General features: G+C 39.3%; 1 protein-coding gene and 1 pseudogene across 1 annotated transcript in view; one reads left to right on the top strand and one right to left on the bottom strand.

The window, feature by feature from the left end:
• NOTCH2 (notch receptor 2) overlaps positions 1-27,290 on the top strand; it is a 159,341-nt gene that overhangs the window by 80,001 nt on the left and 52,050 nt on the right. Inside the window, exons 5-8 of the mRNA XM_087866205.1 lie at positions 6,076-6,198; positions 24,423-24,656; positions 25,978-26,133; positions 26,589-26,777. Coding sequence (XP_087722331.1) covers positions 6,076-6,198; positions 24,423-24,656; positions 25,978-26,133; positions 26,589-26,777 — 702 coding nt within the window. The remainder of the gene's footprint in view (positions 1-6,075; positions 6,199-24,422; positions 24,657-25,977; positions 26,134-26,588; positions 26,778-27,290) is intronic.
• Positions 13,269-16,324, bottom strand: LOC123795412 (ubiquitin-conjugating enzyme E2 D3-like; annotated as a pseudogene).

The raw sequence follows: 27,290 nt of genomic DNA, 5'->3' as shown, positions 1-27,290 counted from the left end.
ATGGTCAGAGAACAGTAGATTGTTTGGATCTGTTGGCTGTGCCTTGTGAGTTCGCATTTGGGTTGGCCAGTCCTCAATGTACTTTACTTTTCTTTCTCTGCTATACCTGTCTATTCCTTTATGATTTTTAAAAAATTTCATAAGAAGCTGTCTGATCTGTCCTCTCCAAACAATGGAGGCTTATTCTTCGTGAACTACCTCTGTACTTTACAGGCTGATTATACGTGATACCCCCATATCATTAAAATAAAGCTTAAGCCCATTTTGTGGCTTTTGTGTCTGAGCTTAAAAACTGTTAGAAATAATTCCCTTTTGTATTCTCATATGCAGGGGCATGTAACTTTCTCTTGGGTATTATCCTAGTCATACTTTGGCAGATTTCTCTGGAGCTGCTGCAGAAATGATCATACCACTTTCCAGGGTGCATTATTTTAGTGCCAGTTTTAGTTGATGTTCCTGGAAGTCTTTCCAATTCTCCTATGCTCAGTAGTTTGGACCATGCTATCTCCTTAGCTTTCTGTCACCTTCCCTGCCCACCTTGCCTTTTTATATAGAAATTATTCTTTTGTAAAAAAAGATTTTATTTATTTATTTATTTAGAGAGTGTGAGTGGGGGAGGGGCAAAGGGAGAGAGAGAAAGAAAGAGAGAAACTCTAGCTGACTCTACCCGGAGCACAGAGCGTGATATGGGGCTCCATGCCACGACCCTGAGATCATGACCTGAGCCAAAATCAACAGTTGGATGCTCAACTGACTGAGCCACCCACGTGCCCCTAGAGCTTATTCTTTATGATGTGTCAAAGGCACCTCTTTCACTGAAATGCCTTCTATGTTCCCAATCCCCATGGGGATTGGAGACTTTCCCCAAGGTCTTTTGGTAACTTGTATACCTCTAGCACAGCACGTATCAAACTGATTGTTTATTTGTTCATCTTTCCCAGTAGACGCTCTCATTTTAACTCTTCCTCCCAGTACCAACTTAGTGTGTGGCACAAAATTTAGACCCAGTGAATATTTGACAAATGAATGAATTGAATGTGATAGAAAAGAGAATTATTGTATTCCATAATTTACAATATATATATACCGAATTTCTTTCTTTTTGATTCACCTTATTTCTTTTACTTTTTCGGTGATGAATTCAGAAGAGTGGAGATCATTAGGGAGATATCAAGAGAGGCATGTAGGAGCAGCAGCCTGGGTGGGTGGTAGGGCCCAGGGATACATGGGCCAGTCATGAGGGTCAGCAAGCTCATCTGGGCCCATTTGGAGAATGGAAGATGTTGGCCAAGAAAACCAACTGGACAGATATGGGAGCAGTTTGCTTTTGTGTCAGATTTCTTCTTGGGGGCTTGGAGGAGAAAGTAGACTTGTACCTTTTTTTTTGCCTTTGTCCAGTTTCAGACATTCCTGTTTTTTTCCCTCACTCTTTCATCGCTGTGGACTAAAGCTCTTCCAGTGGACTTTTAGCCTGGTTTGAGAGAATCCTAGTTGTGTCATCTTATCTTCCTCTGTCTGCTCTCTTCTTTGTGTCTCTCTGTAAGGCTTTCCATCCTCACACATCCCAGTGTATGAAAATGGAAAGATGTGGATGCTTTCTTGAGAGATGCTGTTCTCTGTGTGGGATGACAAGTTCAAAAGATTCTTTTCTGCTCCCCACCCTCACTGTCATCATTTATCAGTTACGTGGGCCATGGTTTTATAACAGCACAGTCTTAAAATGTTCCTTCTAAGTTTAATTTCTCTCCTTTTGGCCTTTTAAGGATGTGAATTGGCTTTAAGCAGTAGACTCTTTTTAGTATGATCATGTGAGCCTCTTTGTAAGCCTGCTACACCCATCCCACCCACAGGTCTGGAGACTTGTCTGTTTCCCTTTCCCCTAGAACCTTAAAATACATTTTTAAGAAGTGATTGCACTGTAACTTATTCATATAACCCTTACCACCACCTCCCCTCCTTGGGTGGACTTTCTTACAAGAATTTGCTAGCTATTTCCAAAAAGAGGTCTGGATCTCTATTTTTAAAGCATAAATCCTGTCTTAACTCTGGAGGAGAACTGATTTGGCCTGAGTTTTCTCAGACATGGGAGATTTTATCCTTAGGTTAGTTTTGCAGATTTTTGCTAGGGAGCTCTGGGATCCCAGACAGCATACTGATTAAAACTGGTTCAGTACTGACTCCTACCTACTAGCCATGTAAACTTGATAAGTCAGCCATATGGCCCTCAACTTCTTCATCTTTAACATGAAGGTATTAGAGTAGATAATTTCTAAGGGCTGTTTGGATTCTACTCATATGTAATAGTATTAGCTAATATGTATAGATCACTTATTATGCATCAGGCATTGTTTTAAGTGTATTCCCCCCTAATGTAATAGCTTTATTGAGATACAGTTTGCATACCATATAATTTGCTCTTGGAAGTGTACAATTCAGGGGTTTTCAGTGTGTTCACAGATATGTGTAACCATCACCACAATCAATTTTAGAACATTTTTATCACTCCAGAAAAAACCCTGTACTCTCAGTAGTCACATTACCTTGGTCCCTAATTCTCCGCCAGCACCAGGCAACTACTAATCTACTTTCTGTCTCTATAGATTTGCCTGTTCTGGACATTTCATATAAATGGAAACGTATGTGATCATTTGTGATTGGCTCCTTTCACCTAATGTTTTCAAAGTTCATTCATGTTATAGGAGGTATCAGTGCTTCACTCCTTTCATGGCTGAGTAATATTCCATTGTAGATTTACCACATTTTCCCCTACTTTCTAAAAATTGAAGTATGATTAACATACAATATTACATTAGTTTCAGGTGTAAAACATTGGTTCAACAATCCTATGCATTACTCAGTGCTCACCACATTTTATTTATCCATTCCTCAGTTAGCTGACAGTTGGGCTACTTCTGCTTTTTTGGCTATTATGAATAATGCCACTGTGAACATTTTTATGCAGGTTTTTGTGTGGACATGTATTTTCATTTCTCTAGGGTCTATATTTAAGAGAGGACTTTCTGGGTGATATGGTAACTCTGTTTAACCTTTTCAGGAACTGCCAGACTGTTCCGAAGTGGCTGCACTATTTTATATTTCAACCAGCAGTATATGAGGGTTCCAATTTCTCCACATCCTCACCAATACTTGTTTTTGTCTGTCTTTTTGATTATAGCCATGCTAGTTGGTATGAAATGACATCTCATTGTGGTTTTGATGGGCATTTCTGTGATGGCTAATGATGTTGAGCATCTTTTCATGTGCTTATGGCCATTTATATATCATCTTTGGAGGAATGTCTGTTCAGGTCCTTTGCCCATTCTACAATGGGCTAGTTGCCTCTTTATTATTATATTATTTATACTGTATTTTTATTATTGCTGTAAGAGTTCTTTGTATATTCTGGATCCAAGTCTCTTATCAGATAAATGATTTACAAATATTTTCTTTCATCTTGTGGGCTGTCTTTTCACTTTCTTGATGGTATCTTTTTTTTATAATAATATTTTTTTATTATATTATCTTAGTCACCATACAGTTCATCCCTAGTTTTTGATGTAAAGTTCCATGATTCATTACTTGCGTATAACAGCCAGCACACCATGCAATACGTGCCCTCCTTAATACCCATCACCAGCCTATCCCATTCTCCTACCCCTCTCCCCAAATGTTTTTAATTTTGATGAAGTCCAGACTTTCTAATTTTTCTTTTGTTGCTTGTGCTTTTGTTCATATTTATGAAAGCTTTGCCTAGGCCAAGTTATAGAGCTTCACTCCTATGTTTTCTTATGAGAGTCTTATAATTTTAACTCTTAGATTTTAAGTTAATTTTTGTGTTATGGTATGGGAAAGAAGTCCAATTTATTCTTTTGTCTGTAGATGTTCAGTTGTCCCAGCACCATGTACTGAAGTAAGTGCTCTGTGTATCTAATTTATTCTTTATAGTAACCCTTTGTGGTAAACCCTGTTAATTCCCCCAGAGAGGAAAGAAAGTTCCAGTATCTTGCCCCTGTTCACTCACCTATTACATGGGAAGGTTGAAAGTTGAACCTAGGCCCCAGAGGCCATGCTTTAATAATGAATTAACTCTTAGCAACCTGCCTTTTTACCTACTTACTTTTGACAGGGAAGAACTACCTTGAAAATAGTCATAAAAAGAAAACATGTCATTTCTTATAGTTGTGGTTATGCTGAAATGCTTCTGCTTTCTTAATCTGTCTGTGGTTAGTGAATTCGGTTAGTTGTAGCATTGGCTAATATAAATTCAGGGTCACAGTTTCAATTGCTAATAGTTTGGCTACCAGGGCTTTATCACCTCCCTGACACTGTCGTCAACCATATTAGTCTTAGTCACCAGAGAGATCAAGTTACCAGTTCCAGAATACCACTAGACCACACAGGTTCCAGCAGTGGTGGGCCAGGAGCCACACTCTAAAACTCTGTCTTTAACTTTTCTGAGGAATGTTTCTATTAAGAGTGCTAGAGTAGGAGCAAAGACCTCAGTTTTTCTTCAGACACTGCTGCTTGGTAGATCTGTAGATTTGCCCTTACTTTATCTTAGTTAATGGGTGGGCTTAAACCAGAATTTTCTGAGTCAGTTCATCTGTAAGGCTTTCATACAATTAAACAGATATATGAGTAATACGATAAATTTTTAAAAATCTGAGTCTATAAAAGTTTTCAGTCTTTCTCAGGCTTACTTAGTGATTCATCTGCTTGAATGGACTGAATACCAGATGCCTAGAGAAATAGAATTCTCTTTAGTCAAGCTTTCAATTATCCCCATCTTCTATGAAGTGATTTCCTTTGATGTTAGTATTTTTTTTTTTTTTTTGCCACTTGGTTCATACCCATTTACATGACTGCCACTTTATTCAGAGAAACCAGCCATGTTGCTTTGTAACAGAGCAGATATAGACTATCACAGTGGCTTGTGGTAGGAATGAATAAAGCAAGGTGTGATTGCTGTCTGTCCCACTCACCAGGCTGTAAATACCCCCAAAGCAAGGACATTCTGTCTTTTTTACTCACAGTTACATCCCCAGTGTTTCGAGTGAGAGAAGAAGAACCTTAGGGACATTTTGAAGAGGCCAAATACTTAGTCATACTATATTTCAAATAGGAGAATGACCAGTTGAACATTCAGTTTTAAAGCTGGTAGTTTTCTATTTTAATAGGTAAGGGATTTGGTAGCCAAGGAGAAAAAAGGAAGAAGCTTGATGTATAAACTACAGAGAAACACACTGTGAGCAGTAAGGGTGAAGTTTGGTGTGTTGGTTTCATTTTTCACAAAAGGGAAAAATCAAGAGGAAGGAAGTAATGCCATAAATGTGGAGAGGCGGATAAAGTTTGAGGGGTTGGTAAGTTTAATTAATAATGCCACCCCAATTTCAAATAGCTTTATAATATTTATAATGTACTTTACTCATGATATGGCACTTATAACAACCTAGAAAGGCAGGTTGGGCAGGTGGAATCAGCCTCATTTTACAGATGAGGAAGCTAATTCAGAGTTTGTAATTTACCATGTATTAAATAGCTTATAGGTAGTGAGACTGGAACTTGACCCATATCTTCAGACTGTGAGCTCAATACTTTTCTTACGTTCCCTGCCCCCACCTAGTTTTCCCAAGCAAACATCCTAAGAAGAAAGTAAGTGATTTAAATTTAATTAGATGATCTTTTGTCTGTTCTTCCCATTAATCTAGCATGGAGCTGGGGAAAATCTAATATCCCCCCCCCCGCCCTTTTTAAAGAACCAGTGAATAGTTATCTAAGTAGACATTTATCTTCACTGGGATTTTATTTCATAAAAACACTTTGAAATACTTGTGAGGTAACTGTGGAGGCATGTCATTGGCATAATGAGTCACTTTAACTGTCTAGCTTCTCTTGAGGCAAGAGAAGACAGAAGATTGGGCAATTTTTTGTATGGTGAGGCCTGGGTTGACCAGCTGCTGGCTACTGAACTGAAATCATGTAGTAAGTCTGTTCTGATGACCATGTTCTGTAGAAGAGCTGACCACTTACTTCTGCATGAGAATTCATTATTTTCTCTTGTTCTTCCCTATCCAGGTTTTGAGGGGATCACCTGTGAGCGGAATATTGATGACTGCCCTAACCACAAGTGTCAGAATGGAGGGGTTTGTGTGGATGGGGTTAATACTTACAACTGTCGCTGCCCCCCTCAGTGGACAGGTATGTACACTGTGGTCAGTCAGTCAGAATGGGGCATGGATTGGTAACCAGAGGCAGGCTGTTATTGAAGGTGGGCACCTTTTACAAGGGTCTCTGTGCTACATCACTGGGTATAGTGCTAACCCCATATGTTCTCCTATGCTCTTAAAGAAAAAATGTTTTCACAGGTATTTATTGGGCCACTGCTCTGAACTCAGTACCTCAGCACCACGCTAAGGTGCTATGGCAGATATGAGAGAAGAGCATTACTGATAGACTCTGAGGTATGGGAAAAGCAGCACATTGCCTAGGATATAGCAGATACTTAATACATATTTGAAAGGAAAAGAACACAATTAACTATGAAAATATAAATGTTCTCACCACACTTATAAAAAAATAGGTACTATGGGAAGTAATTGATGTGTTCACTAATATTATTGTGGTAATCATTTTGCTACACATAATATAAACATATATCAAATCATCACACTGTATACTTTATTTTTTTCACATTGTATACTTAAAAATTATACAATGTTATATGTCAAAAATATCTCAGTAAAGCTGGAGAAAAAAAAGAAACTACAACTTGTTAGGTTTTGGTATAGTATCAAACAATAATCATAATTATATGAAAGGCTATTAAAATACTCTTCTTTTCTTCCAACTAAAAAGTGAAAATATAAGTTATAGACACTACAAGAGTTCAGAGCTTATTCATGGACAGAAATCTATCTCATCTTATTGCCATGTCCTATAATTATGCAAAGGGTTGAGTAGGCACCCTTGATGACATTATTTTTATGACACCCATCTACATTTCTATTTTTTTCCTTTTTTGTATCCCTTTTTGCACATAGGATAAGAATAGATTTTTAGGCCTCAGACATTAGTCTTGCTTAATTTTACAACCTCTTAAGTGTCTGATGTCTTACGCAGATTTTCCACTTATTTTTGAAAGTTAAGTGATTTTATGTAGACATTTGGTTCTAATTTCTGTTTATATCTATTTATCTAACTGAAAGTGGAAACAATTAAGAACTGATTAAGTGACTAAGAACTAAGCCTTTTTGAGAGAACTTGATGATTTAATGTGGAAACCCAAGAATAAGTTAATGTTATAAGGAAGAAACTTTAGGGGCGCCTGGGTGGCTCAGTCAGTTAAGTGGCTGCCTTGGCTCAGGTCATGATCCCAGGGTCCTGGGATTGAGCCCCATATCGGGCTCCCTGCCCGATGGGCAGCCTGCTTCTCCCTCGCCACCGCTTATGCTCTCTTGAGTGTGCACTCTGTCTGTCTCTCAAATAAATAAATAAATAAATAAAATCTTAAAAAAAAAAAAAAAAAAGAAACTTCAGCACCAGTGAGGGATTTTGCCCAGCGAAGAAGTCTTGATGTTGGATTGCTGCCATTACTACCTGGTGTTCTTTAGAATCTCCAAATTGCTTTCCCTTATCTGTAGGAGCTAATTATTTAGAGTACTCTTTAGAGCTGTACACTATGAATAGAAAAAGATTAAAAGGGTTTAAAACTTTAGTAACATGATTTCCTGGAAGGGCACACATTTCTGATTTTAATCTCCAGGCTGTCCTTTTTAATACTTTCCCACTGGGTTTCCCTAGAATTGGACTTCCCTAGAATTTCTTCTTGGTGTATTGATCCTAGGACTTCACTCCCAACACTCTGCACTTTTGTCATATTCTTTTCTCTTTAGCTTTTGCCATTTCTCTGGTAGATTTTTTTCAGAGGCCATTTTTCTTTTCAACTCAAAGAAATTGCTGTGAAGTTCATTACATGACAGTAAAAACTGGAAAGATTTACATTTTTCTCTTTTTTAATGGTCCTTACAGTGGTATTGGACTGGATGAGATGCTTGTTAGGAACTTGACCCCATCCTAATCTCTCCTTTGTTGTACATGGTATTAAGGCTTCTGATGCCAATGAAGATTAAATAATATTGTGATTTCATTGCTGAATTTTCTTTGATGCTATACTCCGTTTTCTGCTTTGATATTAATTAGGAAAGTGCAATCTTGGGAAAAGTTCTCCCAATGAAATGATATTTTATCAAAATTTCTTACCCCAGGATGTTTAATAAGTACCTCTTTTTATGAAAGTCCTTATAACATGTTTTTTTCTCCATGTGTTTTTGTATTTTCTAGAAAGGATGGCAGATTTCTAGATAAGTTCAATGTGGCAATATTTATTTCTTTTGATCTGCTGTCTTTTAAAGTGACTCTCAGTCTTCGGCTTCCCACCACAGGTTTCCTTCCTTTTTTTCACTCTTGCCAATTCTTTGATTTCCAGCAGCAGCCTTGTTTTTTGCTATCCCCATCACTAACAGGATCGAGTCCGAGGTCCTTCCTCTGCTATATGAATTCCTTCCTGGTCTCAACCCTGTTTGCTTCTCCGGTCTTCTCATGTATCCAACACAATAAGAACTGCTTCCAGTTCTCTTGTATCTCCTGCGTCCTATGTCTTCACTCACACCATTCCTTTTCTACAGATTTCCCTTCTCTACTCCTCTCCCTGTTGTCCTCACCAATTTTGCCTGCCTGGCTCAGGTCAAGTGGCTGCCTCCTTCAGGGAACTTTCTGTGACCTCTCCAGGCTGAGCTAGGTAAACTCCTCTGGATTCCCTTACTACACTGTACATTCCTCAGTGATAATGCTTACCATATTAATATTGGCATTATTATATTCTTGAGGTGAGGGAAATACCGAGTTATAGGATGACTGAACTGTTGTTGATGATACCAGTTACTAGAGCTCTCTATATACCTTTGTTCTCAGTAGCATACAGCTGAACTGTTCACCATCCCAGCCCTTACCTCATTCTGAGAAGAATAGAGAAAAAATTGGGAGTCATAGCATTCCAATTTCTATTGATATTAGAGCTATAAATTCAGATTAGTATTTTCTGCTTTGTACAAATTAAAGAAATGAATGGGTTTAGGGGCTGGGAGTTAACTAATGTTTATTAGTAACCAAATACTGTGCTAATTACAATGTTTTATTTTGTGTAATCTTTGTGTTAACTGTATTAGGGGTAAAGTTTATTGAATACCCTTTTTACAGATGATGATGGATGTGCAGAAGGTTTAAACAGTTTACTCAAGGCACATAGTGGTTGGGTTAGGGTTTGAATCTAGCTTTGTTGAACCCCAAGTCTGTGCTCAAATCTGTGGTCTTTTTCTATACAAATTGACTCTGTGGGTTGTCCTTTTTTATTTTTTAAGGATTTTGAATCTTTTTAATAGACAATGTTCAATTTATAATTTTATTATTCTAGGATGTGTTGATTTATTCTTTATTTTTTTCCCATTTTAGAAATTTTCCTGGTTACTTGGAAATTAGAAGTCAATATCGAATGAATATTTTATATTCAGTCCGGAGATTTTTTCACTATACCCAAGAGCCTTATTGCAACTTTATTCAGACCTCCCCCTATAATTCACAGCTATAGAGTTGAGGCATGAGCTGTTTTGTCTGGCTTTGAGACAATAGAAAAAGAAGGGTTGGAGTTAGTCTACTAGGAAAGAAATGAAGTTTCCAGGTATCTGAAAAAGAATGGATGGGATTATATAGCTGAAGAAACTAGATATCAATTTGAAATAAAGGAGATTTGTGAATTTGCCATGTTTTTTTAAATTAAGTTTTGTATTTTAATTCCAGCATAGTTAACATTTAGCATTGTATTTATAAGTTTTTAATGAGACAGCCTGATAGGTACTATGTTGTTTTATAAATACATATGCAGAGAAGGTTTGGTCTTTAGTAGCAAGTTCTGGGTATCAAGATGACCAGAAACTTTTTCCGAGTCTTTTCACGGCTTGATTTGGGATAAATGAGTCAGCTTCCTTTTCTTCAGAAGGCTTTATTTGCTATCCATGGAACTAATATCTCTTAGTTACTTTATTGGGGTATTTGGGAGAATAAATGGTACAATTAAAAACCTTTTGAGCCTCTCATTTATCATGTAAATTAAATTATATCTAATAGTAATTATAAATTACAACTACAACTGTAAATTGCACTTATCACATAAAACATTCCAGGGGCGCCTGGGTGGCACAGCGGTTAAGCGTCTGCCTTCGGCTCAGGGTGTGATCCCGGCGTTATGGGATCGAGCCCCACATCAGGCTCCTCTGCTATGAGCCTGCTTCTTCCTCTCCCACTCCCCCTGCTTGTGTTCCCTCTCTCGCTGGCTGTCTCTATCTCTGTCAAATAAATAAATAAAATCTTTAAAAAAAAAAAAAAAAACATTCCAGATCCATGCTGTTTGATATGGTAGTCATTAGCCATTTTTTGCTATTGATTATCTGAAGTGTGACAGGTCAAATTGAGGTGCGCTGCAGCTGTAAAATACCTGATTTTGAAGACTTAGTATGAAAAACAAAAGCAAATGTCTCACTAATAATGTTTTAAATATTGGTTTATATACTAAAATGATAGTGTTTTGGATATATTGAGTTAAATAAAATATGATATTGAAGTTGACTCCATCAGTTTCTTTTTCTTTTAAGTTCTACCAGAAAATTTTAAATTGAAAATGAAGATGTTCTATAGGTATTAGCACTGCTGCTACTATGTAGGAGTATCCTCTCTGATATGGGGTGGTAGAGGGATAGATTTGCAACTATTTGTACAGGGGACCTTGGGTTTGTTTCACTAGAAGAGAGCATGTTGGCCTTCCTCTGGTGTGGTTTCCACATCGGTTATGGACAGAACTGTGTTCTGATCTAGTCTTTTCACCTGACATGGCCATCTAGAACAGTATTCAAATCTACCACTCTTCTGGATGAACTAAAGCCCAGGTGGAAGAAAGAAATTGGTGTTGGGAATTGGGCAAATGGTTTACTTTTTTATAGGAATTTTGTTATAAAGATGTCTGAGTAGTTGGATGTTCCTTTAGGAAATGGAAATAAACCTAAGGATTTGATGAAGCCTGAGCACAAAAGTCTTTACTATTACTGTATTTGGCCTCAAGCCATTTTATGAGAGAAGTTCTGCTCTGGCAGATATCCACTTAAGAAAAAAAAAAGTTATAAAAGGCTCCCAAATTAATTAAAGCAGTGTAGATTAATGTTTTGTCTACGTAGATTGTTATTTGAATTTTCTTTTTAAAGGTTCATTTCCTTCAGAGTTAAAGTTGCCTCTAAACTCAACTCACAAATTCCTCTCTGGCAGCTTTTGGTTTGGGTTCACTCCTAGGGCAGACGTGATTTATTTTCCTGTGCTTGTTGTTAACCCAGAAATGTAATTTTAGCTTGGGCTTGGAATAGTGCTTTGGGACGCTAAGCAGAAGTGAACAATGGAAGTTAGGTGGACATGAGTCAAATAAAACCAACCACATTTTCTCTCAGCTCTCCTTTTATAACTGATGAGCCCAAAGAGTTGGTTAAGATTCCCTTTACCGTCGGTTGCTCCAATTTCAGTAAAAATTTTTTGGCATAAATCAGCAAGTACATACTGCCAGAGGTGGTGCGTTATCTCCTATGTCTGGGAATGGAGTCTTTTCATGGCAGTATTTTGATTTTGAACTACATGCCTTGTTTCAGTCAAGCCTCTAGTTGGTGACAAGCTGTTCTCTAGGATGAGGTTTTTGTTACAACCACTTTTCTGTTTTTTAAATACTATAGGAATGGAGGCTTTTGGTTGAGAGTGGAAACTATTTATATCTGGGGCTGCAAAAGTATTCTCATTTGTATTCTGCATGGGGGAATGGGAAAATGCATCTCCCATTTCAGTTTCTCTGCTGTGAACTTGATTGTGAGGACTTGATAAAAGCCTGTTTTCTGGAATTCTGCTTCACCCAATTTCAGTTTGCTATCAGTTGGGCAGACTGCCAGAGTACTAACCTGAAGCATCCTCATCCTAAAGGTCTCAGAGTTGATGAGCAGTCATGTTGGTGTGAACAGGGATGGGTGATTAGGATAGCTCCCCCCCCGCCTCCAAATATAGGAGGTGAGACTGAGGGATCTTTTGTGTTCTTGTGGTCCATGACTCAGTGTCTGACTTTGGCTACTTTCCAGGCAAGATCTAGTTTCATTCCATGGCTTTTCAAGCCCCCGCAGAATTGTTGTAAGGTAGCTTCAATAACATATTTATTGAATATTTCACTGTTATATCCAATATACTATGCTGGATGATATAAGAGACACGAAGAAATTAATCAGTTCTTGTCTTTTAAGGATGGTCAGATTCACTAAGAAGAAAGAAGAAAGTCTACACATAACCACAGTAGGAGGTAGAAACTATAAATGAACATGAGTTTGAGAGAAGACATGGATAGAAATTAGGGGCTAAGTACTTGGTTGGATGAAGGGGGAAATAGAGCAGAGTTAACTTCTGTTTGAATCTGTGTAATGAGAGAATGTGGGTTCTATTGACAGAGATAGAGAAATGGGCTAGAGATGCTGGTGAGTTTGAGGTGAGTTTCCCAGAGAAAAGCACTTAACAGTAAGACCCAGAAGGTCAGATTAGAGGTAGGAGCTCTAGACTCAGATTTTAGATCTTGTTTTTGGTTGCCCTGGGAATGTATCAGGTCTATAAGGAAAAGTGCATGGTGTGAGAAGAACAGAGAGTTTGGACCTAAATTGTGAGAAATGTCCACACTTAAAATGGAGGAGGAAAGGGATCCAAAGAAGGAAGGTGAGAGAAAGGGGTGTGTGTGAGTTGAGGAGCTCTACCATGACAGCATCCCTGAGCCAGTGGCTGCGTTTTAAGACTGGGCCCTTGCCTCAGCTCTGCATACCTCTCTGGTACCATCTGTGGTGTTTTACCACTGTTCCTGGTTTATATACTTCCCTCACCCTAGGGGCTCTCAGCCTCTGGATGATGGGAGTGGTGTTACTTATTTTGGCATTCTTGGGACCAATTTTAACAAATAGTAGTTGTTGAATGAATGACAAACAAGAGACTGAAATAAGAATGATAACTGCAAAGAGTTAATCAAAATTTTTGAGGTCGTTGGAAATCTTCTAAAATGTAGTTTCAATATTAAAGAGAGAAGAACTCCAAATTGCAAAGGGTTAAATTAGAAAAAACGTGGGTGTTGAGGAAGGAGGAAGAGCAGGAGTGGGTATAGATCACTTATTCAAGATTTTGTACAGCTAAAAGAGGGAGAAATGCAGGGCAGTAGCTACAGGGGACGGAAACTTCATTCATGTGACCCTTGGCCATAGACTCTTGGCTAGACCGAGTTAAGGCAGCTGGAAGGGGGTTGGTTAAAGAACTGGGTTATTTAGGAGGGCTTGACTCTTACAAGTGTTAGTGGGGGATAATTAGGTGAAATGGTTGTTGGGAATGGAGGAAGAGGGAGATGGGAGGTTACAGTCAGAGTTGAAGTACCAAATTTGAGATCTTGCTGTTGGAACAATGAGTGTCTCGTAATGAGATCCAAAATGTGAGTGTGCTTGTGATATGGAGTGGATGTGGAAGCTGTTGAGTTGAGAAAAGTAAAGAACTCTTGGCCTGGGTGACCTCAACCCAGATATTAATTTCATGGGAGATGGGAAAGGAAAGAGTGAGAAGATCTTAAGTCATGTGTTTAAATCTTTTAAGGAGGTGGAATTTGGTCCATGAGGATAACAGATAGAGGTGAGATGATTTAAATTATAGTATTTTGTGTTTTTTAAAAAGGTATACATGTTTAGAAAAATTTGGATTTGAATCCATCTCTTATTTTTTTAGTGTCAAAAGTGAAACTGCATGTACTAATTGCCTCTTCTGTAAGATGAGGAATAAGCATACTTTTGGTTCTCTTACATCTTCTTTTCACTCTTCAGATTTTGTTTATATGATCTGGGATTTAAAAATGCATACCATAGTATTGCTATTGAATTTTAAAATTTTATACATTTTCTTATAAAAATATTCTTGATATTTACATTGCTTTATAATCCAATTTATAATATTTTGGACTTAATTCTATATGTAACTTGCTTTGTGTTAACTACCAGTACATTTATGTTACAACCTTTTCATTCTTGGATTCTTTATTTTGATATATTTTTTCAGTCAAATGAATACATCCTGGAGTAATTTTTTTTTTCCCCCAGAAAAGTTGCATGTTGGCATATCTTCAGAGCTCTTAGATATTTGAAAAATACCTTTTGATTTAGTTGCCTTCATACAAAATGGCATCTTGTCTAGAAACTGAATTCTTGAGTCACAAGTCAATCTTACCAAGTTCCTGGACATTGTTCCTTTGCATCTTGTGAGCATTATAGGGAGGTCCGACATCAGACAAGTCAGGCTGTCTCCCCTCTCCCTTCTCTCCTCTCTCTTTAAAGTAAAATATTTAACCAGTATTGGTATAGGTATATCCCTATTATTTTTTCTCTTAGCACTTTTGAGCCCTTTGGATCTGCAAGCTTAGGTCTATTTTCACTTCAGAAAAGATTTTTCTTTTCATTTTTTTTTTTCATTTGTTTCTGTGTCTTCAGAAACATCTAGTATCTTAATTAGGTCTTCATTCTTTCTCATAGCTACGATCTTGTCTCTTGATATTTTAATTTCCTTTGCATTTTATGAGAGTGTCTTAAGCTTTTCCTTTATAACACTGATTTATTTTTCTTCATGATCAGTTCTGTCCTTTATGGCTTCTGATTCTGATTTTTATTTGAATTGCATTTTAAAAAATTTTTGTAGTATTTACTCATTGCATCTAGGTCCTCTGTAATTCTGCTTTTTTCTCAGCCTGTCCTTCTTCATCAGAGTCCAACATCTTGTATTATTTTTCATTTCTTTTTAAAACCTACATTTCCCTACATTTCTTGAGACTACAGAGCCAATTCCTTCTATTCTGGAAGGGAACTTTTTTCACAGGTATGCTCTTTATCTACATCTTAAGGGGTACCTTTTCCATCTTTTATACTACAGAATGTTTTAATAGGTCCCATTTTCCCCTCATTTTACTCATTCTGCTCATAGTAACTGCTTGCCTGTAAATAGAGTCCGTTGATTCTTTTTCGAACCCCTGCTGCGGTGAGGTGAGGGGCTCTTTATGTAAATTGGTTTAACAGCCCAGCAACCCAAGAAGGTGGTGAGAGAACCAGAGTGTGGGCCTCCTAGCAGGGGGACTGAAGCTTGGCACTGTTTTCTTCTTCTTGTGTGGAGAAGCCTTTGTGTCAGGGTCAGCTTTCTGAACATCCAGCATTGGCAGAGCGTCCATTGCCCTCCATACAGTGGCTGAGCCTGGATGCTCTTTGGTGCCGCTGCATCCGGAATTTGCCCCAGATGCACTGCAGACTCTCTCGTTGCTATAGCGGCCACAGGAACCCTGGGACTCCCCAGGGCTTTAAATTGCTATTGACCTGGAGGGGTGAGGTGGAGTTCAGTCCTTTCTCCTCACAGCAGCAGAGTGGGCTTTCTGAAACACAAATGGGATCGTGCTATTTCTTTGCTTAAAATGCTTCAGTGGGTCCTCCTTGTCTTTGGATAGAGTTCCAAGGCTCCGTACATAACTCTCTCTCCAGCCGTATCTCCCCTGATCCATGCCTTATAAGTGAACCACACTGATTTTTTTTCATTGACTCAAATGAGGCATGCTTTCTCTTCTATTCAAACCAATATACATATACTTACTTCTGCCTGAAATACTCCCCACTCTGGCGTCTTCCTACACACGTTTCCACACATATACACACTCTTATACAACCCAGTTAACATATAAAGCACTTTCTCTCTCTCTTGGTAATGGTAATTTAAAGTTTGTTCAGCTATACTGCAAGTTATTCTGACTTTAAGGTTGCATCCCATGGCATACTTCTGAGTTTATTCTCAAGATATTCTGTTGTACTTATCTCTGTCTGTTTTATAGATTTAAAAAGGCTCTGGTACTAAGGGGTCGTCTGGGTTTGGATCACATAGCAGTGAAGAAATGGATAAAAGAACTTTAGAAATAGTTAAAATAGGAGACCACTGTGATCTTCAAATGCCGGGACAAATGCTGCCATTACTGTTAATATTTGGATGATAAATTCTTGTTATAAATGCAACCTTAGGTGGTTTGAAGGGGTAAGTTTGTAGGAAAATAAAATGCAAAAAAAAAAAAAAATTGCACTTGCCTTGACGTGGGCTGTCATTAGGTCCCATAATTGTGGCTTGCCAATGAAACATACCATCCCTAACCGGACCTGCAGAACATAGTTCTCTGTTCTCCTACTTTATGCTCCTAAGGCAATCTGTATCCATTAGAGCACTTACCACTGTCTGTTATAATTGTGGGTTTGGTTGTAAAACCCCTATTTACAGTGTAGAAGCCACAACTGTTTTCTTTACCATTATAATTTCACTGTATATAGGTCAGTGCCTGGCACATGGTATGTACATATTGAATGAATGAATGAATGAATGAATGAATGAATGAATGAATGAGAACATTAAAATTTTCAGTTGTTGCTGGCCCAGCCACATCCTTTGAAATTCAGGGCTGTTACTGGGTTCTATCAGGGTCTCTTCTCCCTACCCCTGAGATACTTTAGTATCTTTCTTCAGTGTGGACCAGGTCTGCACTATGTCTGTGAAACTGGTCTAATTGTATGAGAAGATTACATCTGACAACAATATAAGCACTTATCACAGAGTCTGGTACCTAGAAATTGCTTAATAAATAAATTTTTATTGTTTGAAGTTAGTAGCAGCATTAAGGAATAAAGAAAACATTGATTCTTTGCCTACTTACCTTCATGCAAATGGAACACTACATCAAAAACTAATGATGTACTGTATGGTGACTAACATATCATTAAAAAAAAAAGAAATGGAAAAAAAATTAAGGCAATTAGAAGAGGAGATGAGGACTCTACTGAAGAAGGCTGACGAGGGTGTAGTCTTTTGGGAAATCTTATGTTTCAGTCAAAGAGGGAAGGTACCCGCCATAGAGTAGAATTACCCTTGAGACATAGAGTAAAAAGGCAAGGTGAATTAGGTGTGGCATAAATGGGATGGAGTTTAGCAAGTAAGGAAGGGGGTAGAATGAGAAGTTTGGGTATTGACTGGTAGATGTCAATAAGGGGAAAATGGAAACTTTGGGAGTATGAATAGAATAGAGACACCCTAAAGGTGTGAGGGAGATGAGTTGAAAGATGATATTATTTTGGGATTAAAATGACCTAAGAAAGAGTAGACAGGTACAGATAAACTTTTTTTTAACAAATATTTTTGAATACTTCTCAAGAAATATTATTATCTGGGCACCATGTTAAGTGCTTGGAATTCACAGATGAAGCAAATAGCTACTACCCATTTCTTCATGAAATTTACAGTCTAGTGAGGAACACAGACATAAATCATACAACTATCTGTAAAATTTTGAACTGTAATAAATGCCTTCAGGAAAAGTAGAGGTTATTAGGACAGCATATTAACAGGCAGAATTGAGTTGGGGGTAGGCATGTGATGTCTCTTTGAGAAGCTGGTATTTCAGCTGTGGACAGGGAATAAGAATTAGTTAGGAAAGAGTGGAGATAAGAGTGTTCCAGACACAGGGAACAGCGTGTACAAAGACCCTGAGTGGCGGGGGGGTGGGGGGGGGAAGGTTACGATCATTTTGAGAAATGAAAAAAAGCCAGAGTGGCTAGAGCTAGTGGTGTTTCCAAAGGAAAGACTAGAGAGATTGGCAGAAAACATGGATAGGATTTAGAATTTCATCCTAAGTATGGAGTTATCAAACCCTTTGTCATCAAAAGGTTTGATCAGGCAAGTGGCATGATATACTGTATAGAGATCATTCTGGTGATTCTTTAGGAAATATATTGGTCAGGATACAGGGAAAACAGACTTTTGAAGAGTCATAGAAAAGATGATGGTGTCTAGGTTTGGGGGGGGCATTCATTGAGATTCTTGTATTTATCCATATGTTTACCCCCTACTCCTGCATTATCCCCTTAGCCACTTGCATACCCTCCAGGCCTCTTATACACATTTGTGTGCTTGCGCATTAGTGCCCACATTTCCTCATTAGGCAGACCCTATAGACTCCAGTGTTTATACAAAATGTTGCAACCTGTCTAGACCCAGGAGGAGTAGGATAGTCAAGCTTGTGTTCTGTTCTTTCACTTCAGCAGTGGAATAGAACATCTGTGTAGAGAGAAGGTAGGGCAGAGGTTAGAACAGTGCTCTGCTATAATATGGAAAGATGGAACTCTACACTCAGGAGCTTGGGTGGTTGCTGGCTGGAAGGAGATATTGGAGCCTGAATTCTCTTGACTTAAGCATAGAAGAGGAGGTAGTGGGGACAGGGCAAGGGTCAGCCAAGCTCATTTTTATATGTTCCTCATGTGCTGATTGTTGTTGCAATGAGAGTTGACCCTTAACAGGGCCATTGATGTGATAAAAGTTTTTCCCACACACTTCACAGTTGAGAGATGACTAGGAAGGGTAAGGGCTTTATCCTAAAGTGCTAAGGCTCAGTGATCATTTCTTTTCTTTTTTTCCCCTCCTCTCACTTCCCAGTCACTTGTAACTCCAAGTCAGATTGATGGTTTGTTTGTGGTACCTTGAGAGAGCCATAATGAACTGTTTGTATCCCAGTGTGTTGCAACTCATAAATGATATCTGTTTAGTGGTCCACGGCTCACTGGGCTAGAGCTTGAGGCTAATGAAGCCTAGGTCATGGTTTCCATTTCAGTACAGTTCTCTTGGGTTCACTCTGTTCTATTTACTGCCAGAGGCTATGCCCACAATCTTACGCATTCACCCTTTGGTTTTTAAGATCATAGAATGAGGCAGTAAGAAAAGATCAACATGAAAGTGACCTACTCCTACAAAACTAACACAGCATACTCATTTTTCTGTTGGTGGGTTATTAGTGTTGTCTTCATTAGTAACACTACCGAAGCATCTTGCTCTTCCCCTGTGTCTCTCAACAGCCAGGTCAGAGTCCCTTTCCTTATTTAGAAGACTAACTTGATCTGCTATGACCTCACACCCGCAACATCCTTTTTAGCACTTAATGATTTCCATTTTTAATTTTGTCTATTTCTAACATTCTTCCAGCTAGCTGTACAAATGTGGACAAGTCACTACACATCTCTGGTCATAGTTTCCTCATCTGTAGAGTGAGCATGTTAGATTAAATCTAAGTTCTACTATAGTCTATTTCACCACTGATGCCAAGTACCTAATAAAGTGCCAGATATGTAAACTGAGGTGAATGGCAGACACAGTTCCTATCGTCAAGGAGCTTGTAATCTAACAGGGACAGGGACTATACATAATAAATAAATAAATAAATATAAAAATAAATAAATATAAAAGTACAACTTTGGATGTTGGCAGGATGGATTGAATGGAATAGGTGCAATGGTGGAGAAAATTGGGGAGATGTGAATTTGAAGATCTAGTTAGAAGTCAAAGGATGAGAAGTTACTAGCGGTATAAATAAGAGGGGGAGGAATATTTGAGGCAGAGAGAATAGGATATGCAGAGGTTCTGAGGTAAGTAAGAACTTAATGTTTAAGGAACCAACAGTAAGTCACTGTGTCTGGAGTAAAATATATGAAGGGGAGATATGGATTTGAGGTGTATTTAAGAGGCAAAAGTGATCAGCCAGAAAATTATCAGGAGCTATGGGTGGCTCCAGGTATTTAAGGTGTTAGGTAAGGTTGGTAGTGTGACACTTCATACCAAGTTAGCCCACACTCACAGTGGCAATAGAGAAAGTAGTTGCTAAAAGCAAGTTATTTCTTTTCCCCTTTGCTGATAGGAAATGGGGAGGGCCTAATAGCCCACTGCCTTAGTGTCAACATTAAATGGCAGTAGCCCGCAATATCTGGCAGGTGGAAATTACTAAGAGGGATAATTGATGCCCTTAAAAACTTGCCTAACTGAGCTTTGTGCAACATATTTTGGGAGTTCACCAGCAAAGTTTGTATGTTGACACAGGTGATATCCATGCTGAGACTTGTTTGGGTGGAAGATTTAGTAGCTTGGTAGGGCACGGATACAACACCGCTCTCCCTTTTTACCAGATGCGTTTATATGCTAGGTAGCTCATAACTTTGTTCTTTCTCCTTCTGTCCCTACCAACAGAGAGCCATCTGCTTTTAGTCCCTCCTGTATTCTACTGGCAGGCTAATCTCCAAATGCAGTTTTGATCATGTTTTCCCCCATCCGTGAACCTGTGATAGCTCCCCTTTACTTGTATCATGTTCAGAATTCATACTAGAATTCAAAGCCTTCAATGATCTCCAGCCTTTTCTCCTTTTAAACCCCAGCCAGAGAATACCCTTCAGTAATTTGGATGTCTTCAGGACCTAGCCCTACCACCCTCAGTGAGCCTTCTCCCTCCAGCCCGGATTTACGCTTTCTTGTCATAGAGTAGTGGGAACAGCCCCTCCGGATGATCGCCATAAACTTTTTCTATTTCAATAGTTATTGATCTTCTGCCTTTATTCATTTGTTCCAAGGGTGTTCTTTAATTGTCGCATGCTTTTGTGCTTTCTCGGTGTGTTTTAAGACCCTAGGAGCAGAGACCTATTCTGCAGATCTTGTTGATCAAAACCAAGGCTTGGAAACTTAACGCTGCTGCAGTGAGAAGGGCAGTAGATTTGGAGTCAGACTGATCTGGGTTTGAATGGCAGTGCTCTCACTAGTTTATCACCTCGGGAAGGCTACTTTGCCTTTCCAGCCCTTATGTTTCTTATTCTTAGGCTTCTGTATTGATTTCTTCCTGTGCTGAGAAGTGGTGGCATGTAGGAAGTGCAGTACCTTAGCAGACATTCCACTGGGAGTTTTGAAGTAAACACTTGTAGTAGCCACCCAGGTTACCATTTTCCTCATTCTGGTTGTTCGAATTGGAATGAAGAGAAAAAAAAATTCTGGCAGAAATGAGCCTGGGAGGGAATATTTTTCTGGAGAAATGTACCTGAATCTTAGAGAAAAAATGATCCATTTTGTAGAAAATAATTTATGAGCCAGTGTGCTTTTGGCTCTCTAGATTTGATTTCTCTAACAAACAGTATCTAACAGATACACAGTTGTCAGGTGTTCTAATCTTCAACAACAGTCTTCATTCAAAAAATTGTGAACTGTACGTACATTTGATTTTTGGATAGTAATTTTGAGTCCTAAGTTTTTCCAGTAATCTGATCACGTGAATAATGATTTTAATCCTCCCCTTCCTTCTTCATCCTCTCTACTTCCTTAGGCCTATGTGCACTTGGGAAACTGAGGCACACAAAGATGGTTTTGATGTAGTCAGACTCATACCTCAAGTCTTTGTTTAGAGTTTTATTTTTTTAAGATTTTATTTATTTATTTTTCAAAGAAAGAGAGAGCACAAGCAGAGGGAGAAGCAGGCTCCCTGCTGAGCAAGGAGCCCGACTCGGGGCTCCATCCCAGGACCCTGGGATCATGACCTGAGCTGAAGGCAGACTCTTAACCAACTGAGCCACCTAGGCGTCCCTTTGTTAAGAGTTTTAGGGGCAGGCAGCTCTGGTTTAAACCCCACTTCTGCACTTCCTGCCTCCTGCTAGGCAGATTATTTTACCTCTCTGAGCCTATTTCCTCAACTATAAATGAGTTAAATTTTGTGACAGCTTAAGCACACCTGGTTCATAGCAGACAAGCAATGACTCTTCGTTTCCTTTCCCAAGGGTGCCAAATTTCCATTCCAAGCATTGTTTTATTTACCTAGTCTGTCTTCCTGCAATATTTAAGTGTCTGGATATTATATTGCATAAGAAATATATATGAGATATTTTTAAACACACAGTGTCTTATACTCAGAATTATCACAGAGACAGTCAAAAAGAAAAATAACATCAAAATTGCTCACAGTCAGCAAGTAAGTTTGGTTTGAGGGTAGCATAGATATTTGAGTTAGCCTAAGTGTAAGAGACAAGGCTCTCAGTAATTTTCAGGTTACAGCCACTCTTCCCCTACTTCTTAGTCATGTTTTCATTTCTAAATCCCACCTGTACCCTAATTACACATCTGTCTTTACTCTGAGGTAGCATTTCTGCCAGGATAGTAAGGAAGCAAAGCTTTCTGTAATAAATGACATCATCTGCCCTGGGGAAATGATTGCCAATGTATGTACTCACTCACTCACTCATTCAGTCTGTATTAGTTAATACCATGGGTTGCAGTTGACAGAGCCCCATCTGAAATATTGGATACCTGTTGGAAGGGCCATCTCTCATTAGAAGCAGTTAGGCTTCAGGAAAAGCTGGAACCAGTAAGTTGAATGCCACCATGATTCTGCTTTTCTCTTCTCTGCAATTCTGATTTCACCCTTATCACTTTGTCTGTCACCAGCCACTTTATCCTTTTGGTCCATGTGTCAAAGAGTCCCTAATCCAAAAATTTAGAAAAGGGACACAGTGATATAGCTTGTATCAGATGCCCATCCTGGGTCAGTCAGCTAGAGTAGGAGGGCATGGTCATGTAAACACATGGTGGCTCAGGGTGCCTGGGTGGCTCAGCTGTTAAGCATCTGCCTTCTGCTCAGGTCATGATCCCAGCGTTCTGAGATTGAGCCCCGCATCGGGCTCCCTGCTCAGCGGGAAGCCTGCTTCTCCCTCTCCCACTCCTCCTGCTTGTGTTCCCTCTCTCGCTGCCTCTCTGTCAAATAAATAGATAAAATCTTTAGGGAAAAAAAAGACATGGTGGGTCCTTCAAGAATTATGTGTAAAAAAAAATAATTATATGGTTGAAGTGGGGTGAGGAGAAGCACACAGAAGAAGGGTGATGAGCACAGAGTTCCAAAGATGCCCACACACCCATCCTGCCATCCTGGGCAGTGGGATCTTAGGTTAAGAATACGAAAAAATATTCCTGAACTGAGCTTGCTTGTAGCCAAGTGATGGGAGATGGATGTGTAATGAAATAAGTGCAATAGAGTGATCCCAGTTCTGTGTAATGGAGATATATGTAGATAGGGGTAAAGAATAGATGGTCAGTTAGGTGAGATCAGACACAACTAACCTCTGTTATTATGAAGGCTACACAGCTGGGTACATTGAAGCCCTTCTGAAAATACTTGAGCCCCTGAATTATTGTTCAATAATGCCTTGGCATTTTCAGAGTATAAACATCATGTGCCTTTTCATTAAGAGGCCTCTTCACCAGAATGCCTTTTTAAATTATTCATTGACTTCTTTAACAAAGATAGACTTAAAGGACACCTTGAGGTTTTTTGCATTTTAGCCACTTGTCCTGTTGTGTTTTAGAGAATTCGGATGATCTGAGTATGAGTTCCCTTTGGTAGCTCATTAAACCGGTATTAACAAGGACAATTCATCAACTTGTTTTATAACTTGGGTGGTCTGGCACTAAACTCTTGTTAATCACAGATGTCTTGCTTATAAGTTGAAGATACATTTTTGTTCCTTGTGACAGAGCCTGAGAGCCTTTGCCATAGCCCCCCATCCTTTGCTATTGTAGTGACCTGCATTATATCCATAAGTGGTCTTGTGTATCATCCTTCAGTTTGCTCTTTTTCAGGCAGATCAAACTGAGCCTTTTCGTATCTTCTATTGCACTGAGTCAACTTTCTGCATTTTACTCCACAAATCCACATCTTTGAGGGTTGGGTGCCTCAGGCTATGCAGTTTGCTCCAGTTTCATCATCTTGGTGTTGCCCTTCACCTCTGCAGTTTACCAAGGCTTTTCATTGTCCTTCATCTCTTCTCACTACCTGCACTTGCCCTTTTATTTTTTAATTGAACTTTTTATTTTGAGATAATTATAGTTTCACACGCAGTTGTAAGAATTAATACAGAGAAATACCCTATACCAAGTCTCCCCCGATGGTAACGTTGTCTTGCAAAACTGTTGTACAGTTCATAACCAGGATGTTAACATTGATACAGTCAGGATATAGAACAACTGCCCTGACATTTTGACCTTTGGGTTCCTTCTCATCATTCTGTTTCTTACTCATCTCATACACTCTCTTCCGTTGCTCTTCTCACTTACATATTCATTGTCCTAGGGATTTAACTGAGTCAAGGATGCTACAAAGAAAAGACTAATCTTTTCTTTGATAGGTTGGGTTAATTTTCATGTATTTCTAGGAATAGCAGTTTCCATTCTTTTAAGTTATTTGCCTGGAATAAATATCATGTGGATGGTTCATGATAGCCTTAAGATTTATGTGAAGACCTGGTCTGCTGGAAGATCTGTTTGCCTTAATTTCAGGCAGGTCACATGAGGGTGAAGAATGTTGTGGGTATGGTACTAATCCTTTGAGACTTAAGAGCCCTAATCAAAGGCACTTTTTTCCCCCAAAGGACAGTTTTGCACAGAGGATGTGGATGAGTGTCTGCTGCAACCTAATGCTTGTCAGAATGGGGGCACCTGTACCAACCGCAATGGGGGCTATGGCTGTGTATGTGTTAATGGCTGGAGTGGAGATGACTGCAGTGAGAACATTGATGACTGTGCCTTCGCCTCCTGCACTCCGGGCTCCACCTGCATTGACCGTGTGGCCTCCTTCTCTTGCATGTGCCCAGAAGGAAAGGCAGGTAAGGCCAGCAGGGCAGAACTGGAGTTCAGGGACGGGGCCAGTGAGCATTCGGGATCTCTTTCATTCCCTGAGTTGTGTCCTTTTAATTAGCATCTGTAGGAACATGTTACTCAAGACTGTCCTGGAAATATAATTGCTAGCCAAAGTACTATGAAATTAGTCTTCTTCTTTAGGACTTTTGGCTCTCATCTCAAGTCTGCATACCTCAGTTTTTCATTCCCCCCGAAAATGAAAGTAACTACTGCCTTGGGAGCATCTGTTGACCTCAAGATTTAGGCGAAAAACACCTCAGAAATTAAGATTAATTTCTCGAAAATTAAGACAAAATTACTAATAAATGGATTTAGAGACTTCATTTTGAGAAGAAACCTTTTACTCGGAAGGAGTTGGGAGGAGAGAAGCATTTGAATGCATTCCAGCTCTCAGTGTCTATGAAAATATTCCTCTAAGGGAGGAATTTTACTAACTGCAAAGTTAACATTGCTCTAGCCTCTCAAGTTAACAGCTCCCGGTCCTAGGAGTAGAGAGCAGTGAAAGGAGGAACGTGAAGGAAGAAGATAGCTTAACTGAGAGAACTTGTGCCCAGCACTTTTGAAGTGTTCTTATATCTATGCCTTTCCAAAAGTCCCACGTCCAGCTTTGTAAGAAGCCTTGGTTACCTGTTCTTAAGGTAATTGCAGACTGGAAAATCCAGTTCCCATGTGAACTACACAGAACGTGGGGCCTAGTAATACCTTCAGAGTCCTGAGGGCACTTGAGCCAGGAATGTTGACACTGTTTAAAAGGCTGCCCTAGTACAGGCTGATGATATTCAGCTGTTTTTTTCCTTCTGAGGCTAGTGAAATACCGGTGGCCCTTGATCATCAGGTAGCATTATTTGGGGAAAGTATGTTGCTAAGTAAGATCTAAGGTGCATGCAGTATTTGGAATATATGGCAAAAATTATTTGTTTATTTGAAATTCAGATTGAACTGGGCATCCTCTATTTTTATTTGCTAAATCTGGCAGCACTATCAGAAGGATATCTTCATTGTCTGACCATCTCACTTTATGGCCTGTAGATGACTAGACCCTTGAGGAGAGGTCTAGCTGAGAGCTCAGGGTCAGAGCACCAGAGTTGTCTGCAGAAGCTCTTTGCTTGCTGTTAGATGCAGCACATCCCTAAGATGTAGGATTAGGTAAAGGGGAAGTTGCCTGTAAATCTCCATATTGGATTTTGGTGAGGTGACCATAAGGTTTTCCCTCCTCCATGAAAGAGAAAACTCTTCCTCAAGTAAGAGACAGTTTCTCTTCATTCTCCTTGCTCCACCCTATGACAGGTCTCTTATGTCATCTGGATGATGCATGCATCAGCAATCCTTGCCACAAGGGGGCACTGTGTGATACCAACCCCCTGAATGGGCAGTATATTTGCACCTGCCCCCAAGGCTACAAAGGGGCTGACTGCACAGAAGATGTGGATGAGTGTGCCATGGGTGAGTATGTGGAACCTTTCCTATTCCTCATGGTGTCTGTCGAGCTCAGCAAGCATTCAAACAGAAGCAAAACCTCAGATCTCTCCTGCTACATGTCCACGGTTTATGAATTCTCAGTGTAAACATATATTCTCTTTTGAGAATTGAATATATGGAAGGTCTGTACCTGCTTCTTAGTAGAAAGCCCTACTTTGGTGACAGTTTGGGGAAAAGAACAGCAGAGATGCAAAAGAGTTGAGATTACCCTAGTCTGTCTTTCCTTTGTTTTCCCTTTCCCCTACCCTTTCCTTTCCCTTCTTTCCTTGTTTTTTAAGGAAGAAAATTAGAAATTGAGAACCTGATTATTAAAGGCTTGGCTCTTATGCCGTAATAATCAGACCTACTTCTGTAATCCACATTTGTGGAAACTCCATCAAAGTACTTTGATCCCAGTAATTGGTGCTTGTATTTTCCAGCCAATAGCAATCCTTGTGAGCACGCAGGAAAATGTGTGAACACAGATGGTGCCTTCCACTGTGAATGTCTGAAGGGCTATGCAGGGCCTCGTTGTGAGATGGACATCAATGAGTGCCATTCCGACCCCTGCCAGAACGATGCAACCTGTCTGGATAAGATTGGAGGCTTCACGTGTCTGTGCATGCCAGGTACATGGGCCCATCAGTGTGTGGGGTCTACACAAAAGGCACTGCCCTGCACTTTTCAGTATAGGGTGGCAATTCCATGAACTCTGTCAGCATTTAATTCCCAATAATGACAGGGTTCCCAGCCAAGGGAACCTTTAAGGAGTAATGCGGTGCTAGAATTCTTAGAGCTCTGGAGACCAAGTTAAACAAGTCCATATGTCAGCATCACTACATGTAAGAGAAAAATTCAGAAGTGATTGTTTTTATGCAAGTATTATTTGATTTAATAAAGGATTTACCCTAAGAATCCTTTAAATAGCAAGCTTTTCGGATCTCTTGATATATTATAAATATCATACTATTCCATTTATAGAAATTATTTTACCCATAATCGTATAGGAACTTGCCATCTGTCCATAGTGATGTGCATATAATTAGTTGTATTCTGGAGTTCTTCTGCAGAAACCATTTCTTGAATCCTTAGAGAGCTCAGGTAAATCTAGTTTAAAGTGACATACGACAGTAGTTCCTTTG

Source organism: Ursus americanus, chromosome 12 (assembly GCF_024610735.1).
Source record: "Ursus americanus isolate L20-20 chromosome 12, mUrsAme1.1.p, whole genome shotgun sequence".
Classification (NCBI taxonomy): Eukaryota; Metazoa; Chordata; class Mammalia; order Carnivora; family Ursidae; genus Ursus; species Ursus americanus.
This window is presented reverse-complemented; position numbering and strand designations above follow the sequence as displayed.